Source organism: Meleagris gallopavo, chromosome 2 (genome assembly GCF_905368555.1).
Source record: "Meleagris gallopavo chromosome 2, MGAL_WU_HG_1.1, whole genome shotgun sequence".
NCBI classification, from domain to species: Eukaryota; Metazoa; Chordata; class Aves; order Galliformes; family Phasianidae; genus Meleagris; species Meleagris gallopavo.
In genome coordinates, this window is record NC_139405.1 from 103845792 (window position 1) to 103866360 (window position 20569).

Below are 20569 nucleotides of genomic sequence, written 5' to 3' on the forward strand. Positions count from 1 at the left end.
CATCTTTGATGTATGTTTGCAATAAATACCAGCAACCAAAGCATATCTCTGGTTCCTTTGCTTTGTGTTGATAGGAATTTTATTTCATCTATTTAAGAAGCTGATTTGGATCAGCAAGTCCCACTGCTAGGAGGAAAGATCTGTACTGTCTTGGAGCTTTTTTGCAGGGTTTTCCTGGAAGCTTCCCTACACAGAAGGAAACCAGTGATTTGTTTGCAATTGTCACTGAAATTCAGCAGTCTGATGAGGAAGCTGGAGGATGAAGGAGCACAACAGTGCTGTATCAGATCTGCTGCTACCTCTACCCAAAGCAAGGCAGTTTCAGCAGCAAAGCACTCTGTAATATTTTACAGAAGTGTAAAACGACACCCTGATAAGCAGCTTTTTCGGTACCACGCTGCACACCAACTTCCTCGTCATGGCAGGAGAGATGAGCTTTTCTTCCCTCTCTGATCCTCAGAGCTTTTTGGCAACTGCAAGATAAAGGTTCTTACCAAAAGCAGACTCATTACCTTATCCGCGGAGGTTTTAGCTCATACTGCAAAAGCAATAGGAATCTGGGTCAAGAAAAAGACAGGTTTGTAGGCATTTTCAGGGCAATGTTGTACCCCCAGAGGCTAACATGAGTGCAAGGGGAAGACCTCACCCTTGGTGCTGGGTGGTGGAGAGGTCCCTGTCAGCTTGGCTTCTGTTCATTTTTCAAGCTTTACAGTAGCAGTAGATAAGGGGATCATTGCTCCCTCCAGGGCTTTAAGTTGAAGCAATGGCAGATACCCAACTCATTGATGCCCGGGGAAACGTTCATGGGGAAAAGAAGGGAACAAAGTTTTTGAATTGTCAAACAAGATAAAATTCCTGGCCATGTATATCTGATGGGACTGGAAACGTTCGTAACCCACAAACTGGTATTCTTACTGTAACTCCTCCACAAAGATCTTACAAACTATGTTTAGCACTATCAGTCAATAACACCAACACGAATGCATGGAGGAAAAGGACCTGGGGGTGATGGTCAGTAGATGGTTGAACATGAGCCAGCACTGTACCCAGGTGGCCAAGAAGATCAAGGCTTGTATCAGAATTAGTGTAGCCAGATTGCCTTATGGAGCACATCCCTGGTGCTCCTTCAGTAGATTCTGTGAACTACCCACATTGAAACTGCTGTATGTGTTTTCCATAGATCATAAGGGTGGAAGGAAATACTGCAGTAAGAGAGGCTTCTGTCAAGCACAGAACAAAACCAGACTGGCATTTGTATTTGATTAAAAAATACTCTCCTCTTAGTTTTAAAGTTTCAGTATTCCACCACATTCATTTTGCTAATCTATTCTAACCACTACTTACACTTACTATTAAAAACCTATTTTTTACTTTCATTCTAAATCTGTCTAGCTTCATCTCCTGGTCAGTCTATGTTTAAGCCTGTCTGTTAAAGCTCCTTGGACGATACTTCCTTTTCGTAGGATAGATATTTCTAAAACTATCAAATCATCCCAATATCGATGAATTAAATAGATAAAGCACATCACTTGAGCTGCTGGAGTCTTTGAACTCAAGCTTGTGCATCTTCTAGTATCCCTTCCCAGGCCTTGAATTCTTTTCACTGACCTTTTCAACCTTTCCATCTTTTTGGTCCTGCAGTATCTGCCTGTTTGTGGGTGCTCTCATCAGTTCTGCTGACCAGGACCTCTCCACCCCCAAGGGTGAGGTCTTCTCCTTGCACTCACGTTAGTCCCTGGGGCTACAACATAGCCCTAAAAATGCACATCCAACCAATTATGTGCCGTGACCTCCACAACTTTTAGGGTCATTTTTCTTTGCGTTCTGTCCTTTTAATATTCTTCATTCCTCCAATAGTTTTCTAATTTCATAGAATCATAGAAGCATTCAGATTAGAAGGAAGACCTCTAAGATCACCAAATCCATCCCAACCCACCCCACCATGCCCACTGCCCACGTCCCTCACATGAACCTCCCCTGCTGCAACTTAAGGCCATTACCTCTCATCCTACTACTAGATACCAGGGAAAAGACACCAACCCTCACCTCACTGCCTAGCAGCGACTTTATATTTTTCCTCCTGGCCACTAAAACATGAATTAACTGCACAGAGGCCAGGTCAGCAGGACCTTGTTTCAAACCAAGCACTATTCAGGAATCTTCCTGCCCAGTTACATCAAGGACAACTAGCTCAGCACTTGGTTTTCAATTCGTTGTGTATCTGCTGATGATTGTTTTCCAAATGGTGCAATGCTCATACTAAGTGCATGACTTCAACAGCATCACTTCACTAATCAAAACTAATCTGATCAAGAAGATACAAACTGAGTCTGACTACATTACGTTGCCAAAAGCCCACGTATGTTGATTGGCACGAGTTAGGTTTCTGTTTACTGGTCAACAAATTAGCTTCTCTACTGCTCCATTAGTTTATTTGCCATCAAAGTCATGTTGGTAAACTCAACGTGTCAGATACTGCCCTGTGCGATTTCAATCTCTTTCCCTCCCTGGAAAAAGAAAGAACAGGCATTTTCCTCCTGCACTCTGGGACTTTCCGATTGCCCAAGACATCAACAACCAGCAGCAAGTTTCCAAATTAAGGAACTCTGCACCTATTTCTGTTGGAACCGAAAACATAGAAGGTGAAATCCCAGATCCTTTTGGATTATCTCTGAAAGGGACCAACAGCACACCGCACAACTGCTCACAGCCAAACCACAGCCTGGAAACTGCTCTGGAAACTCTCATCAGCACTGACCAATTTTATTATTTTAAGGCAGCAAAAGGACAGTTTCATTCTGTTCTCTATTATCTACACTAACAACATATGCCCATTCCTCTGTCCCCTCAGCAATCCTTTTTTTCAAGTCCCTCTCCTATACTGCATAACTCACAGTTTGCATTCTTTCTACCAATCTTTTCTTGTTCCCTGGAGCAGTGCAGCTTTCTTCTTGCCACCCTTCCAAAGCTTTCCTGCAGGGTGACACTTGGCCAAGTGTTCTTAGACGGCTCCTAGTTATTAATATCTTTATGTTCGCATTATTTACTCAGCTGACATTGATTCCAGCTTTGTGAGACAGACTGCTAAGTGCTGTAAGATGCTGATGTGCACCTCATTTACATGCAAGAACTGTAATCAGGTCATGATCACTTGCACCTAAATAATGACTCATTGTAGCCCTGAGCAATTTCTCTTTGTAAGCTGAATGCCAGCAAAGAATTCACCCTGGATATGTCCCTTTTCATGCTTAAAAACTCTTTCCTCTATTTTTATTTTCTATTCCCTTTAAGAAATTCCCACGGTATCACTCGTACAGAAAACCCAAAAACCAGAACCACCACTGTAATCACTTTCATGCACTGCACTTATGGAATTGCATATTCTTTTATTTCCTTTAGAGGCATTATATGTTGTACGCTCCAAATTGTGAATGCTGGTGAGCTCCAGCTAGGCAGCAGCACAGACAATCTTAAGAGAAAAATGTGAACAGATTCAGGATGATTCATCAGTTGAGAAAATTTATAACCACAAAATCCTTTTCTATGAGTCTGAGCAGGACCTCACAACAGAAAATCCACATTTAAAGCTTAATGACAAACTGCACAGCAGCCAAACCACAACACAGAGGTAAGGCAGTCTAATTCTGGGGACAACGAGCAGCCTTGTCCTTGTACATCCAATATGTCTTTCATTAAGGAGGGCTCTGAACTGAACAGTAGCATGACAGACTTTTTCTTTTTTTTTTTTTTTATTTATGAGTTGAATTACACAGTGAACATTAGAACAATGATATCCCATTGCATCACGTCCAGCTCCACTCAGTGCACAGGACTGGAGAAAGTATCATTGTTGGGAAATATTCCGTGATAAAAAGAGAAAACAATCACATGGCTAACTACAAATTGGTAAAGCTCAAAACTATGTTTTTAAGGAGTTGAGCACTGTAACTACTTTTTCAGATCAAGTTATGGATCTTCCATGCTTGATACAAAAGAAAAGCACACCACGCTAAGCCTCACTGCTCCACCTTCCTGATACCTCGACAAGTCACTCTCCAGCTTTCTCTTACTGAAAGGAGTGTATAAACAGCCCACAAAAATCGTCCAGCACCAGGAAAGGTCACAGCAGCACATGCTCATGTTGAACTTTCAGCAGTTCTAAGACATTCAGATTTGAGTTATTTGGTTTTCCATTCAGATATTGTGACAACAGACACCAGATCAAGAAGAACCTAATATTTATGACAACATCCAAAGGAAAACAGATGTGCATCAACTCTGCTTACTCTCGGAACTGCAAAATGCTGCATACTCCTGAACACAGGAGTCCTCCATTTTATCTAAATTATATCTCTTTGCTCCTCCTTCCTCCCTCTTCTCTGTACCACGTGCTTCAATTTATCCACATGAGAAGTCTGTGACTTCTCTCAAAGTCCTACAGATGTTAAAAAACATAGAATCATAGGATCATAGAATGGCCTGGGTTGAAAAGGACCACAATGATCATGTAGTTCCAACCCCCTGCTATGTGCAGGGTCACCAACCAGCAGACCAGGCTGCCCAGAGCCACATCCAGCCTGGCCTTGAATGCCTCCAGGGATGGGACATCCACAGTCTCCTTGGGCAACCTGTTCCCGTGTTCCACCACCCTGTGGGTGAAAAACTTCCTCCTAATATCTAACCTAAACCTCCCCCGTGTCAGTTTAAAACCATTCCCCCTTGTCCTATCAATATCCACCCTTGTAAACAGCTGTTAAAATAGATTTATTGGGAGCTCAGTTTATTAAAAATAGAATGTGCCAGAATTTGAGGATTTTCTGAAGTTTTACTCTCCCTGGCAAATCAGGGAGGCAGACTGATTTCAGGTGGGTTCAAACTAACACCAGTACAATGGTATTCTATCAAAATCATTCCATCAGTTTGACTTTATAATTCCAACCCAAGGCTTCTTTCCAAAGTCTCATACAACCACACAGCCTTAGATTCATACCATTAATTACTTTATATTGCTGATTAAGTGGAAGCCCGATTACAACAACAGATACTCACACTATATGTGCAAGATCAAGTGGCTTCTCTGGGTGCTCAGGAAACACAGGACGAGGTGGTTCTCTGCTTGGTACACAGCCAAGTGATTTACTGATTGCATGGCTCAGCTTCTTCGCAGGCGATTTCTGGTTTGGAAAAGAGTGACCAAAATGAGACCACTGTTACAAAGAGCAGGGAAATGTGTGCAATCAGATAACAGAGAAACATGAAAAAGAGAGTTTTCAGAAATATTCATTTCTGCTACACCACACCAAGGAATTGCAGAATCATACGATGGTTGAGTTGGAAGGAACCTCTAAAGGTCATCTATTAGTACAGAAACTGCACAGACGAGCAAGTTGGGTTTTGTTGGCTTTTTTGGGAGGGGGTTGGTGGTTTGTTAGTTGCATTTTTTTTTTCTTTTTAGTGTTATAATACTGAAAAATGAAAGTAGTTTAACAAAAATATGTAACTTCAAGAAATACACTGCTTGGTGTTTGTGTCAGAACTGAGAACCAGTGCAGGGATTTCCCACCCGCTCTGACAAGGACCTTCTGGACACAGGTGTTGTATTCTGGGGAAGGGCAAGGGAAGAAATAAAGAACTGACGTAGGAGGAGATTCATCACCTATCTTACAATGTTGTTCGCTCCACTGAGCTCAAGTTTACAATTTGGAGGCCAAAAAATTCTTTTTTGGGAAGTAACCCATCAGTGCTGTGTTTCTGATCAAACCCCCCACACAGATGCCGCAACCCTGTGGCTGATTGCTAGTCCCTCTCACTTCCTATTTCTGTAAGATGCTCCAGTGGGAAATTTGGTTCAATTCTGAATGCACTTTTAATCACAGAATTAATAAAGCTGGAAAAGACATGTAAGATCAAGAACAACTATTAACCCACCCCACCATGCCCACTGCCCACCTCCCTCAGAGGTGACAATTACTAACAATGGATTACGCAGTTAATAATTACCAACCAGTGAGCTTCTTCATCTCTGGGCCTCTTGGCTTTAGCAAAATACAACAGGCAATGAAGGTTTTTAGAGTAGGGAATCTGTGTGTGAGAATGTTGTTCCCTCTGAGCTTACGCAGTTTGTAGTAGCAGATCACAATGCATTTTAAGTAAAACACTCAACTAAATTGGAAAATAATGGAAGATAAAAATTCCTTTCAAATTAGAAAAGAAATATGAGTTGGATGCCCCTAAGAATACAGTAGGACTTCTGATTCTTAACTGGAGTTTTATTACCTTCTCCCATTCTCTTACAATTCAAGCCAGAGCTAAGTAAGAACTGTGAAAGGCATGACTGGAGGCTGCCTCTTGGAACTCGTGATGAATGTCGGTTTGGAAACAAAACCACAGAAACATGGAATCACTAAGGTTGGAAGGGACCTCCAAGATCAACAAGCCCAACCATCACCACCACACCCACTGAAATTTCTTATGGTAATGTCTTCCTGTTAGTACAGGTGGGCGAGGATTCCCCTGGTGGACAAAGTGGCTTTGGACACAGCTGAAAAGGGCCACTTGCCTCTTCAGTGTGTAGCTTTGGGCTCTGCAGACAGATCTTAGCCCCATCCAAGCACTAATGCAAAACTCCTTGGCTGGATGTACAGATTCTTATGGTTGAAGTGCACAGCGCTCTCACCACAGAGGGTTCTACAGAGGAGCATCTGCCTTTAATTATTTTGAAAACTAATGAAAAATCACAATTCATGCTTTACGTTATTTCCTACCAAACCCACAGTAAAATTCAAATTATCATCTTTCATTTTGCTATCACATGCAACGATAGTAAAAAATTCTGGGTTTCCTTAATTCACCCTACGTATTGGAAATTCCCACATACATTTATCTCTAAATGTTCTCTGCTTCTAGTCTCGGTGTATTTCTTTCCTTGCCCTTTATCGTGTTCATCTTCTGGTTTCTGCACAGATCATCTATCTCACAGTGCCTTTCCTGTGACCTCTCTGCAGCACTCTAGCCTATTTTAAAAGTGTTTTTCCACTGTGGTAACAAACACTGCATCCTGTCGTGCTACACCACCATTTATATTGTCGAGCAAATGCGGTGCTGCCTAGAATGCAGAAATAGAGCAACTTCACTTTGTGAAAATGATAGAGGAGAGATAATTTCCATCGATTCCAACTTTTGCATGATGATTCTCAGTGTGGCTGAGAGTGAAAAAGGCAGAGCGTGCTGAAGAAGCACTTCATTGGCAAGTGTACCTGGTAGGGATAGCTGGTTCCTCTGAGAAATAGCATTTTATTTTTTCTCCCAATGAGCTGAGTTCTACTTTTCTGTCTGTTTGACATCTTCATTAAGCATCTCTGAATCACAGAATCATTAAGGTTGAAGAAGACCTCTGAGATCCCCAAGTCCAACCCCAGCCCACCCCACCATGTCCCCTGTCCATGTCCCTCAGTGCCACATCCCCACGGTTCTGGAACACCTCCAGGGTTGGTGACCCCACCACCTCCCTGGGCAGCTGTGCCAATGGATCACCATGTCTCTTTCAGGGAACAAGTTCTTCCTAATGCACTCCCTACCTCCTAGAAAAGCAAACAGAAGCCCTGTAGTCCCACGATCCTCTCCTCCACCACTGACACCACCACAAACTCCTCCAGTAACACTGTCCACATGCCCATCTCTAACACCACCAAAGTTTTACCATCGTCTTCCCCAGCTGTTCCTTCTTGACTTCAATCTATATTTGTAAATAGCTGGGAGCAAACTATGTTTCATGAACTATTTGAAACTTTCCATCCCACTGGGATCTCAGTCAGCTGGGTACTTGGACACGCCACTATGGTATCCCCAGCAGCCTCCAGGTTTCACACATCCTACAATCCAATTTATGCTCTTCAGGTTTAGATGAAAACACTGTCTGTGTGCCTTTAGTTTCAAATACTTTCAGCCATCACCAATGTCCTTGGGGCCCAAGATAATTCCTCTTCACTCAATGCAGCCCCAAGCAAGCCAAAAGGTTGGATATTTATGGTTTAAGGAACCAAGGAGGCTTTTCAATAGATACATTTCAGTGTCTGGTTGCTGAACATCTCAGAGGTCCCCTTCTTTTCAGACTGGTTACTTAAGATGCACAGTTCTGGGTTTCCTGTCCTCTGAACACCTCTGAAGTTCCTCATCTGAGGTGGACAACTGAATTATGGATAAACCAACTATCAGCTCCAGAATTGTTTCTCTAACATCACTTACAACATTACTTTTTAGATTATTTGAACATTTTTTTCAGTTCAAGGACTGAGCAGAGCAGGTAAATAGTATCAAACCCTTCTTTCTGCAGGCACAGCACTCACATGGCTGGCCTCAGGCTTTGTGCAGCTCCGGCAGCAGGAAGCAGCAAAACCATATTCTTCAGTGTCATAGGTCAGAAGGTGGAGATTCTGAAGGGAGGTTTTTTCTTCTCCCCTGTTGGGCTCACAAGCCCTGCACTGTGGTGTGCCCTCAGTTAGTACTGTGTCCCTTCAGCCCCTGAGGACAGAATGGAACAAGCTCCAGATGTTGTATTACTTTAAGGCAGTCTAAGTGGAAAATTAAACGAACTAGAAATATAGGAGAAGCAATTTTGCAAACAAAATCTTATTAACAACTACTTACAGTATTGCTAAACCATAACCTTGTTGATAACAGGGTCTGCCTGTTATTCTCCATTTGATTAGTGCTCACTGTAATGGCTTCCCAATGAAAGTCAAGATTTTATCCCTATTGACACAGAACATTTGCTGGGTTTATTGATAAGTCTTCCGAAGCCATTCATTGAAGGGTGCTTACAACTAACAAAGCACAGTTATCTATAGAAGATCATGGAGCGGATCCTCCTGGAAGAGATGTTAAGTACATGTGAAATGAAGAGGTGATCAGAGACAGGCAGCACAGCTTCATCAAGGGCAGATTGTCCCTGACCTTCTGTGATGGAGCGATGGCACTGGTAGACAAAGCAAGGACAACTGTTGTCTGCCTGGACTTGCGTGAAGCCTTGGACATGGTCCCCCACCACATCCTATCTCTACATTGGAGAGATGTGAGTTCGAAGGCTGGACTTTTCGGTGGATAAAGAATTGGTTGGAAGGTCACAGCCAGACGGTTGTAGTTAACAACTCTACGTCCAGATGGAGGCAGTGATGAGACGAGTACCCCAGGGGTTGTTCATCTTGGGTCTGGTGCACTTCAACAGCTTTATCAGTATCAAGGACAGTGGGATCAACTGTAGTTCAAGTGAGTTTGTCGATGGCACCAAGCTGAGTGGTGCAGTTGATACAAGACAAAGGGGAGATGCCATCCAGAGGGATCTGGACAGGCTCGAAAAGGGGGCACAAGTGAACCTGATGAGGTCTAACAAGGCCAAGTGCAGGATGTTGCACTTGGGCCACTCAATCCTAGATTTGAGTACAGACTGGGAGAACACATTGAGAGCAGCCCTGCGGAGAAGGACTTGGGGGTCCTGGTGGATGAAAAACTGGATATGAGTCAGCAGTGTGCACCTGCAGCCTGGAATGCCAACAGCAGCTTGGGCTGCATCCACAGAGGGGTGGGAGTGGAGCAGGGAGGGGACTGTGCCCCTCTACTCTGTCCTCGTGAAGTATCACCTACACTACTGTGGCCCCCAGCATAGACAAATAAATAGATGGGTAGACAGAAAATAATGGAAGATACTGCTCCTCTTCTAAAAGATCCCCCTTCCATACTCATTTTAAAGGAGACTACTAAGTGTGTGATGGTATTTTATGCATCACTGAACTTTTTAGTATATTCAGAATGCTTTGTTGCTTAAGAACCAACCAGTCAAAAAAGAAAAAAAGCCACAGTAAATCATTGGAAAGGTTCAGAAATATGTTTCTAGAGACAGAACAAGAAATACTGTTTTAGATTACAGGAACATAAATGCTTGTTATGATTGCCTTACTGTTTACTGAAATCCCCTGAATTTCCCCACTTTGTCCTTAATTTCTACCTTCTGCCTTTGCTTCACCTGTAAGTAATCTTTAGTCTCTTGATGGAAACTTGCTTTGATTTGGATTCTGACTATACCAAACTCCTCCTACCTTTTATTCCTTCAGCTCATGTCCTCCCATATCTTTATATTTGTTCTACCTAATCCTCCTACAAACACAGCACATGTACACAAGAACATCTTTTAAAAATGTTTCTTCCATTTCAGCTGCTGCTGCAATTTCTTACTAAGACAAGCTAACCCTTGTTTCTGAATAACAAAACAACATTTTCTGCTGCTAAAATTCCTTTCCTTCTACAGATTTCTGAGCAAATTGCCTTTAAGTATCGAAGTCTTTTTTAGATGATAGTTTAACTGCTGCCTGGTACTAAGCCCCAGCTTTCTAAATTAAACAGTCATACCATAATGATTCTTTCTCATGGAGATAATTGCTAATTATAATCCAATCATCATCTGATCTCTTCAAAAAAGTAAAAAAATAAGACTTAAATTTTTTGCCAGAAAATCAGTTTTTATATCTATAATTGTCTATCATTACGTTAGATGTGATTATCACACAGTCCTTTTCTTTTAAAGAAATACTGTGTTTAAAGATGCCACTTGGATACAGGTCCTTCCTGAGACTGGTTTACCTTTCTGAGGAGGAAAGGAATCGCAAACTCTAAGACTTGTTAAGCTAGAATAGAAGGAAAGTAATAATAGTAATAATAACATATGTAAAAAGTAGAACTGTGGTGAAGAGGGGAAGAAAACAACGTGTTAGGGTTTTGAAAAGGACTGTATTGTCTGCTTTAAACACTGGTGAATAGAATGACAACAACTGATAAAGGAACAACATTATTTATAATAAAAATAATGCTATTTACCCATTTACACACTTTGACTATTTGACAACCTTTAACAGTCCTACTGTGCAGTTCTGCTATAAAAACAACTTCAGCTTTCAGAATAAATCAGTACAGAAGAGGCTGTGTCTACAAGACAAAGAAAGGCAGGTTACCCAAGAGGAATGCTCCTTCATCTGGTGCTGGTTGCTGTGAGGCCCACTGGCATGGCCACGCCAAAAGCAGTTTTGGCAGAGCTGATAGTTGTGGCACTGTTGGCACCGGTACCGGAACCCCATCATGCTCTCACACCGGCAATAGGAACACTCCACAGGATGGAAGACTTGGTGAAGACGTGGAGGGAAACAGAAAAAATGAAAAGTAATAAGCAAACCTTAAGAAAACTGCAATCATTAAGTTTCACGAAAGCTTCCAAGAAAAACCAAACAAACCACAAGCCAGGTTCTCAATCACTAAAAGAAATTATCACTCCGGCCACGCCATGGCTTCTGAGTCCAGAAGAGATTATTTTGGATGAATAACTACATATCTGAGTTGATAACATATCAGCACCATCCAACAAGTTCAATATTTCTTCTTTTTCCCTTTTCGGATTTCCTCAGAACCAGAAAGCTCAATGCAAATTCAACAACAGAGAGAACATGAGTGGACAGGGAAAGCAATAGCATCATATTCATATAATCATAGAATCATTGAAGCTGGAAAAGACAAAGGTCATCAGGTCCAACCCCAACCCATTCCCACCATGTCCCTAGACAGAATGATAGAATCATGAATATTGAAAAAGACCTCAAAATAAGGTTCACAAAGGTTGACTTCTGCCTAAGGGACCTGAGTCAGCCAAGAGCTTCTCACTCAAATTCAGAGGACTGTATTTCTGCTCTAAAGCTCCTTGCTAGACGACACTTCCATTGACCAGGGGTTTGCCCAGCTGGACAGTGCAGAAATGCTACCCAAATTGAGGTTAGGTTTGCCCAAGTTATTGAAAACATCAGGGTAATAACTACAGGGAAGACCACTTGAGCATTAACCTGGACAGCAATATCATAAGCCAAGAATCAGGTGGATGATGCTCTTACTGCTACACAGAAACACCACGTAAAGAAAATGATGTGTAGAAGACAGTCAGCTTCAATGATACAAATGCCCATTGGAAATGGAAGCTTCTGTAGAGGAACTGTGAAAAGCAGAGAAAGCAGTGAAAAGCAAGTTCTACATTTATTTCAAATATAAGAAAAGAACTGGTTGGAAAAAAATAAAAAATGACGACAAGCAACCTTAAGTTAACAAAGCAACAGTACTTTTCTAAATCTTAGGAAGTGGAGAACATGATCTCAATGACTTCAGTAAATTCATATGAGAATTAGTAAGCATACTACAAGAAGACACAACAGGAAAAGTGAGTTCAGAGAATTGTCAGTTCCTTAAAGAAACAATGCTAAAGAAACAAGTATAAATATTTCTGGGCAGAGGAAGGAGCAGACTGCTGTAAAAAAAGCAACCTGACTAAAATGATGAGCTCAATAACTTCAAATTCAAAAAGAAGCCTACAGAAGTAAAAACAGGAACAAATCATCAATGACAGTTAAAAGAATAATGTAGTATCCCAAGACAAAGACAGAAATGAAAGAATGAGAGAAAATTAGCAAGCGATTTAAAAGAGATATCACAGAATTTGTGATTCTGATCCTTAAGAAAAGATGAAATTATACATTTATAACCACAGCCTTCCCGTGTTATTTTAACTTGTAGAGTACTTGAACAAATACTAAAGCAATTTAAGCACCTGAAGAACGTGAGCAATGAACATTTCCCAACTCAACTTTGTGTCTCTCCATGCCAGGTTAATTGGCATTGAAAATAGAACAAGGGCATTAAATGTCACCAATTTCCCATTTTACTTCAGTAATTCTTCCAAAACTGGCACGCCGTGGTATTTGCCTAACAGAGGGAAATACTCAGTAGATGAAAGGACTGTAGCTGAGATGTGAATTTCATCAGAAAAAAAACAGAAAATTATCAAAACAGAACGATCTAACGAGCAGGGCTCCAAAAGGGTTTATTCCAGGTCAGGTATTGCTCACTGTTTTCATAAAAATATTGAAAAACTGACAAAATGCCCAACTTGGGGCATCATGTTTCAACAAACAAGATCTAGGAGACAGCTTAGCTAAGAAGTGACTATGAGAAGGCACCAAACATGCAAGAGGTACTTACAAAAATACCAATGCATTCTGAAGAGCCAGCGGCCAAAACCCAGGGACCTGAGGATTTAAACTGCAGTAAGAAAAATCCATGCTAGAATACTAGGAAAAACTTTCTCACCCTAAGAATATTTAACACTGATCTCAGCCCAGCTTCTCATCCACACCGATGCTGAAACCTTTGGACTGAACGTTTTATGCAGCAGCAGGGCAGATCTCTTGAGAACTTTGGATGTATGTAAAGTTTGCCTTTGGAAAGGGAAATAGATGATGTCATGGGCTCCCACAGCTTTTTGGTATCCACCTCCAAGAACCCTTCTGTCCACGGAGAATTTCTGTCTCCTGCTGGGATCAAACATGGGGCCACTGCCTTAACATGGAGCTCTGAACCAGAGAATCAAAAACTTGAAGCTGATGCACTTGACTTAAGGAAAGCAATAACAGCATTCTGATGAAATAAACACCAGACAAAGTCACAGTGGTGTCAGGGTTCTGAGCATACTGCATACATGATGAGGAAAAAGACTGAAACAGTCATTATCAGAGATCGCGAGGTCTTCCTTACCTGGTTTCTGCCAAGTGCTACAGCACAATCAGATGCAGATGCTTTTTTTCCAACTTTTGGGAATATGTCAATGTGCCAATAAAATATGGTGTTGAAGACTTCAGTTCTCTCCTGTTCAGATTGCCTTCCACGTTTCTATCCACACTAATCCATTCAAGACTGAGGCTGTCATGAAGAGGTGCACTGATGATGTTTCTAACACCACTGACACGCCTGACTCCACATCATGTTTGAACCACAAGGACCTCATCCCATCTCATTCTTCCTCTCCATTCTGCCCTTAAACATTCACTGGTGTCATTGTTTATGCTTTATTTTCCCTGCCTCTGTGATCTGAACAAGTTCTCGCTATTGATACTTCCTCTTAGGAGGTGTTCCTTTACTCAAAGTTTCCAGTCACATATGGGAGTGGGAGTTTTAAGCTTCTTACTACTTTTCACTGCTTCCAAGACTTCAGTCATTCCCTTTCCTGATTGTCAGCGCTCCAAATTCAAGACTCCTCCTGGGTCCTTTTTGACAGACAACCCGCTCCTTCCTTCCTCCACTGGACCTGATGATCTCAGATGTCTTTTCCAACCTAAAGGATATTGTGATTCTTGCCAGCAGACCCTTTGAGACATCACAAAACTCACCTCACCCACTCCCAGCTGTGTCCTCTTCTTCCAACTCTGCCAGCCTCCAAAATTCTTCTCCTCTAATTAACTCTCAGCAGCAGACTATTTTGGCCATCAGTGTACAAAACTGCCATCAGCAATCATCCAGTCAGTATTCAAATCTCTCTTTTCATTCACATTTCCTCTCTGATCTGGACATATTAAATTCTTCCAAGTGAAAATGCGAGGTGACCATTCTCCTCCTCCTTTTCTTTCCTCCTCTGTCTCAAAGATATCTCTCATTTGCTCTCTTCTACAAAACTGTAATTTATTCAAAGACCTTGTGCCATCTTGTGATTTACCTGAGATGCCTCTATTTTTTTCCCCTGCATTTCAGTGGTCTGCTTTTCTGACTCCGCAGTATATCAAAATATATGTAAGAGCGGTGATGCAGTGGCACAGTTGCCCAGGGAGGTGGTGGGGTCACCAACCCTGGAGGTGTTCCAGAACTGTGGGGATGTAGCACTGAGGGTCATGGTCAGTGGACACGGTGGGATGGGTTGGGGTTGGGCTTGGTTATCTTAGAAGTCTTTTCCAATCATGATGGTTGGAATATATTGGATTAGGTTTTCAGATTACAAGGACACACAAATTTGTCCTTCTTCTCTAACTCCTGGAGAAGAAGACATAAGTCCCTTGTCTCACTACCAAGAAGCCATTCCTGTCAAAATCCCTCATTACTGTTTCCCACCCAAATGGGAAATGTTACTCCATCATCAGTCTTTGAGCTGCAACCCCCAAATCCCTGCCCTGAAATCTCCATTTGCTGCCTTCCTTCTGTGCCTCCACCTTTTATCTTACGCTTTCACTGCTAATGCCCAAGCCACTGCTCTGTCAGAACAAAGTATTTCCCACTGGGACATATTGTAAAGGCTTCCAAAATACAGTAGTAATATACACATTAGATTACTTAAAATGAAATAATGAGGAAAAGTTTTAGAGTAATTGTGGATCTGCATTTCAGGTATATTATTTCAAATTACTGTAAATGTAAAGATACACCAGACAGGTAAGGTTTATGCAGACTGGAGACTGGTCTGGAACTGAGAAGCATAGCAAAGTTGTCTACATAGAGATGACAGAGTATTTCCATGGGAAGGATATCAAGAACAAAACACAGACAGAAATAAGTAGGAGAAAAGAACAGAGCCTTTATAAAAGTGCGTGGGAGTAATCGACAAAGACGTGGAAAAAAACCTAGCAGCTAAAGGAAAACGAAAATACGAGAACTTTAAAATACAAGAAAAGAAATCAAAGAGGAGATAATGAAAGTAGAAAGCTAAAGCAGGATGCAGATGAAGTAATCTTTTTGTATAAGAGAGTTGCAGGGAAGACCTGGAAAAACACATTGTTCAAAAACTCTGGCTAATACAGAATTAGTGTTGGAAGAGAAATGCTTTGAAGAACTTGCCATGACTATAAATACAAACCTTTATTTAAACATCTGTCTTTATACTACTCTTTTTCATCTGGTACTAATAGCTACATCTGTAAGCTGACATACTGCTACACGACTGTGCTTTGTCCTGGTGGACCCAGGCCAGGAATACTGATGTGCACATCCAGAACATCTAAATTCTAGTACTCCAAGGCAAAAGACTTACCAATGATGATGTTAGCTATGAGATAAAAATGTAATCATCTGCTTAATTAACCACAAAAGTCCTAGTGCTCTGAACCCAAAATTAGCACAAAAATCATGACCAGTGTATAATGTATATGTCAAGCTCCAGGTTCCAACTCTGGAGTTTTTTATTTTTCCATGGGAACTATTCTAATGAGCGGAAAGAGAAGATTTGAAGTCTTCCAGCAGATTAACATCCTCCGCCCACGCCAATGGAGAGAGGTCTGCTCAAGCAGCAGTTCAATGCAGGAACCCAAACTTTTCTATCGATTAAACAAGGAACCTGACCTCCTGACTCAATTAAGTTGAGAATACACCCAAACTGGTTCTGTATTCTTCTGCTGGAACTCAGTTCTCCTGTAGAAAGCACTACTAAGTATTAAAAACATAATTTCTGGCAACTATAATGATGAATTCCCTTGATATATTAGATATATCAAATCAAAACAGAATCAAAGCATCAAAACAGAATGTAAATCACCTTCCAAGATAAGTTCTGACAAGTTACCAGGCATGCACAGACATATCCTGGCTGTATGGATGGAAGAGAAGGAAAGACTTGTAAAGAGGAGACAAGGCAAAATCTAGGGGCAGGAGAGAAGTTGTTGGTTGGTTGGGGTTCACTTGGTTGGTTTGTCTTCTTCCTCTCCTGAGTTTTATAAAACTCTACCAAAAACTAGCTGGGAAAAACCTGTGAAATTAAAGTCTGAGTGTGAGCTATGAGAGGAATGATAAAAATTCTCAAGCTTTGCCAAACCTTTAAATAAAGCCTTCCCTTTGGATCTGCTTTCCACCTGACTCTGCAGATCAGATGGGCTCCTTGCACGGGATCAGCAGCTTCAGATGGACTGCGTCAGTCTGGCACATGCCATGGAGCAGGCTATGAAGGATGGCCTTTTGCAGAAATCTACATTCCACAGGAAATGTGGGACCAGCAAGAGGAAAGACTGAAAAGTATTACAGAAATTTTTATCCAGGAAAGAAATGATGGGTTTAAAACCTCCTTGGAATATTACTTCTTTTTGAAATGTGCTTCTGTATGTTCATCATTGGTACTTGTTAAGTGACATCACGCCTCTCGGAGGAGGATCAGACCAAAATGAAAGCATGGAGTTGCCACTGGAACTCCTTTGCCACTGTTAGGATATTTAGGGGTTTTGTGGGACATCTGTGAGCTTATGGAAAGCTTTCTTAATGGAAATGAGAATTCCCAGCAGCCTGGGAAAGCACAGAGGCACATCTGGCATATTTTCCCAGGAAATCACCTTCTTCCTTTCAAAATATGTGGAGAGAAAAAAAAAGAGAATAAAAATGGCATAAGCACTGCAGTTTCCTGGATTTTCTAGTTTTTTTTTTATTATTTTTATCTATTTATTTCCAAAAGAAAGCTGAAAATGGATTCCACTGTCAGTTTCTATCCTTTCTTGTTTGGAATAGATTTACTACAGGCAAGGCTGCTTAGCAGTTGCTAAACATGAATTGGGTCATTTCAGGAAAAGAGCAAGTAGCAATTCTCAATCCCTTTCAGAAATTACTGCAGTGATTCTGAGCTTCTGGGAAAGCTCACACTGATTTGCCACACAAGGCAGCCAAAACCAACCAAAGAATGACCTGACACTATGAAAAAATGCAATGGATTATTCTTTAACTGGGAACTCCTAAACACAAACTGCATTGTCCCTACACTTTCATACATTTGTTTTTCTGAATCATTGTACATTCCTACCCTAGAGAGCAGATGAGCTAGCAAAGTATTTCTACCAAAGATAATGAGTGCTTAAGACAGCACAAAGGCCAAATTCAAGAGTTGGATATTCTTTTCAATATTTTCTTTTTTTACAGCGGAAAGAGAACACAGCCTGAAGACTCTTTCCATTTGCATTTCTCCAGGAACAAAACTAAAAGGATTAGAATGCCTACACAAAAACAATGCTGCACGTTGGCAGTCAAACTGAACCGATGGCTCTCCCAAATAAGGTGCTGGCCCATTTGTACAGAGCAGTGCTACCAACCAAAGACGTTTGTCTGATGTGTTGAGAAAGAAGACAAGATTCAAAGGTAAGGAAAAAACCTATTTCTCCAATAGAACAAACTTAGTTCACAGCCTAATTGCCTTTTACTTGAATGAGAGCTGAAAAGACAGCCACAGAAATAGGAGGATTTTTTCTTCAGGTTGTCAGCTAAGGTGTTCAGATGCCTCTGCAGTAATTTCTAATGATTGCCACAGTAATTAACGAAAATGTTGACAAACTGTGAAGGAGACAAGCATCTGCTTGGAAGGAAAGATCAGATAACAAAAGCACTGACAAGGCACAATCCAGAGAAAACTGGAAAGAAACAAAAAGACTGCAGAACAAGACTACCACTGATCAGGTAATGTCAGGTGACATGACCAACATGGCAGCAGGAAGGACACAAAATTAAGGATGGAGCTTTAGGAACTGAGACCATCCTATCAGGAAAATAGCATTTAATGTCTGAAGCCAAAATAAGAGAAAGCTACTTCCTAAATGAACAACTTCAGGGAATGATTTAATGGAATTTCCATTGTAAACACATATAGAATCACAGAATCATGGAGCAGCTGAGACTGGATGGAACTTCAGGACATCTGCTCAAGTCGGGCCAGCTGGAGCTTGCTGCTGCATGACTGCCAGTTTCGGTTTTGAGTATTTCCAAGGATGGAGACTCCACAGCCTGGACAACCTCCAACCTGATGGCAAGGGGCATTGATCACCTCTTCCAACCCACGACAGGAGGCACTGACCACCTCCTCCAACCTGATGGCAAAGGGCATTGTCCAGGACATCACTGTTTCGGCTATCTAGTAATTTCTTCTAGGTACTTTCAAGAAAAAAGCTCAGACTCGAGCTCAGACTACTGGATTATCTCCAGATATTTCCACCATTTCCCTTGTAGTTGGACCAGATGGTCTGTGAAAGTCCCTTCCAACTGAACTATTCCATCATGTTTCAACATTTTACCCTTGCCTGAGCTCTGTGAAATTCTACCCTGACCTATAATTCATATTAACTTTTTACTGCTTGTTCCCTTACTGTATTTATTCCAGTCTGTGTGCTTTACTTGAAGTAAAAGCTTATAAAGATAAGAGGATAAAGAAAAAAGAGCAAACAGAAGCTGCTGCCATTTCAACCTGTTACATAAGGGTGGGAAAGATTGGCAGTACCAGAGTCTGCCTAACACTTCAACTAAATCAACCTTCTCAGCTCTTTCAGAAGTTTTCCCTTTCAGATCTGTTTCCATGACATTACTCCCCCCAAAAATTCTTTGATAAATCACTTTTTTTCTTTTCAATTGTACACACAATTGTCAGAAAACGTTTGTAAACATACAGAGCAATTGGGAAATTAACCATCTCTTCTGTTGCAGTAAACAAGAAAAAGCCTGTTGAGCATTGCAGCTCTGCTCTTATTCAGTGCTGTACAAACGCAGATTGAAAACACAACCAGATACGCTTTGCAAGAGGCTCAAGAAAAGACAATAAAACAAACACCACAAAAGAGCATATCAAAATCACAGCAATACTGAACCACTTCGCAGACATCAGGAAGCAGAGAATGGAATAACTCCTGACCACTTTGCTAGAGACACACAGACTGCTGGGGTTTTAAAGCTTTGCCTGGGCAAGGACAAGAGGGACTTCACCTATGTCCTAAAAGGAAGAAATCTACACCCCGAGATGCTTATAAACACACTAAGCTGAAGAAGAGGTAACACCTGGTAGGGCAGAGATGTTGAAGAATGATAAGAGGATTTTACTGTGTGGTGAAGGAAACAAAAGATCACATTCAGTTTTTCCATCTCTTATTGCTCCTTAAACAGATTCTGTTAGCGGTAATAACAGGAATTTTAGAAGAGGTCTGGAAGTGAGAGGAACTCAGCACAGTGAGTGAATGGAGTTGCACTCGATGATCCTTATGGGTCATGACATTCTGTGATTCTATGAGTCGTGCTCAAACGCTGCTCAAGACAGACATTTAAACTGTACCAACATCATTGGAAGTTCGCACTTGCAAGCATATGTTAAGGCATCATTCAAGTGAAGATTTACTTAGAAAGTTTCAGAATAAATGTGAGCATTGAGAGAATGCCATTTTTCTCCTTTTTTTTTTTTTTTGTCTTTCACTACTAACAATGCCAGAACCTTAACTTAAATACTAACAATTGACATTGTTGTTGGTTCCATCAGCCATCCATTTTCCTCCTAGAAGTGCTGAACATGTGTCACTCCAACAGAATCCTAAGGCCTAAGTGCTCTGGGACCTGGACAGTTACGGTGGGAACACATTCACTGAGACAGGACAGCACATCAACGTATTTGATCAACATATAACCCTGCTCACAGGGTTCTGAATAAAATATTCCATTTACCATTTTCAACATGGGCAAGTCTGTGCATGAGAGGCAGCCACACAAGGCACTGAGGAGGTGGATCAGCCATCAATGTGTCTAAAAACATGTTCAGCATGATCTTTTTCTGCAAAGGAAAAAGAAACACAGCTTAAGACAATTGTCCATTTCATTTCAAATTTTCAGTATTTAACATTTCTTTTTCAGCTTTAACATTTCTCTACTATTCAGCTTCCATCTACCAACAATATAGGAAATGCTCTAATGATAAAATTGATATTTTGCTCAGGGAGCTTCAATCTACACT

The 20569-nt window shown here is 41.2% G+C and overlaps 1 protein-coding gene across 13 annotated transcripts in view; it reads right to left on the reverse strand.

Annotated features, from left to right (window-relative positions):
- The window catches only part of DTNB (dystrobrevin beta), a 141671-nt gene that overhangs the window by 86071 nt on the left and 35031 nt on the right, over positions 1-20569 (reverse strand). For all 13 annotated transcript variants that reach the window (XR_014881691.1, XR_014881690.1, XR_014881693.1 and 10 more), the window contains 3 exons: positions 20284-20389; positions 11001-11167; positions 5050-5174 (listed from right to left, as the gene is read on the reverse strand). Coding sequence is in view for 8 of the 13 variants with exons in the window: in XM_085218199.1 (XP_085074325.1) it covers positions 5050-5174; positions 11001-11167; positions 20284-20389 (398 nt within the window). In the remaining 5 variants the exon portion in view is untranslated. The remainder of the gene's footprint in view (positions 1-5049; positions 5175-11000; positions 11168-20283; positions 20390-20569) is intronic.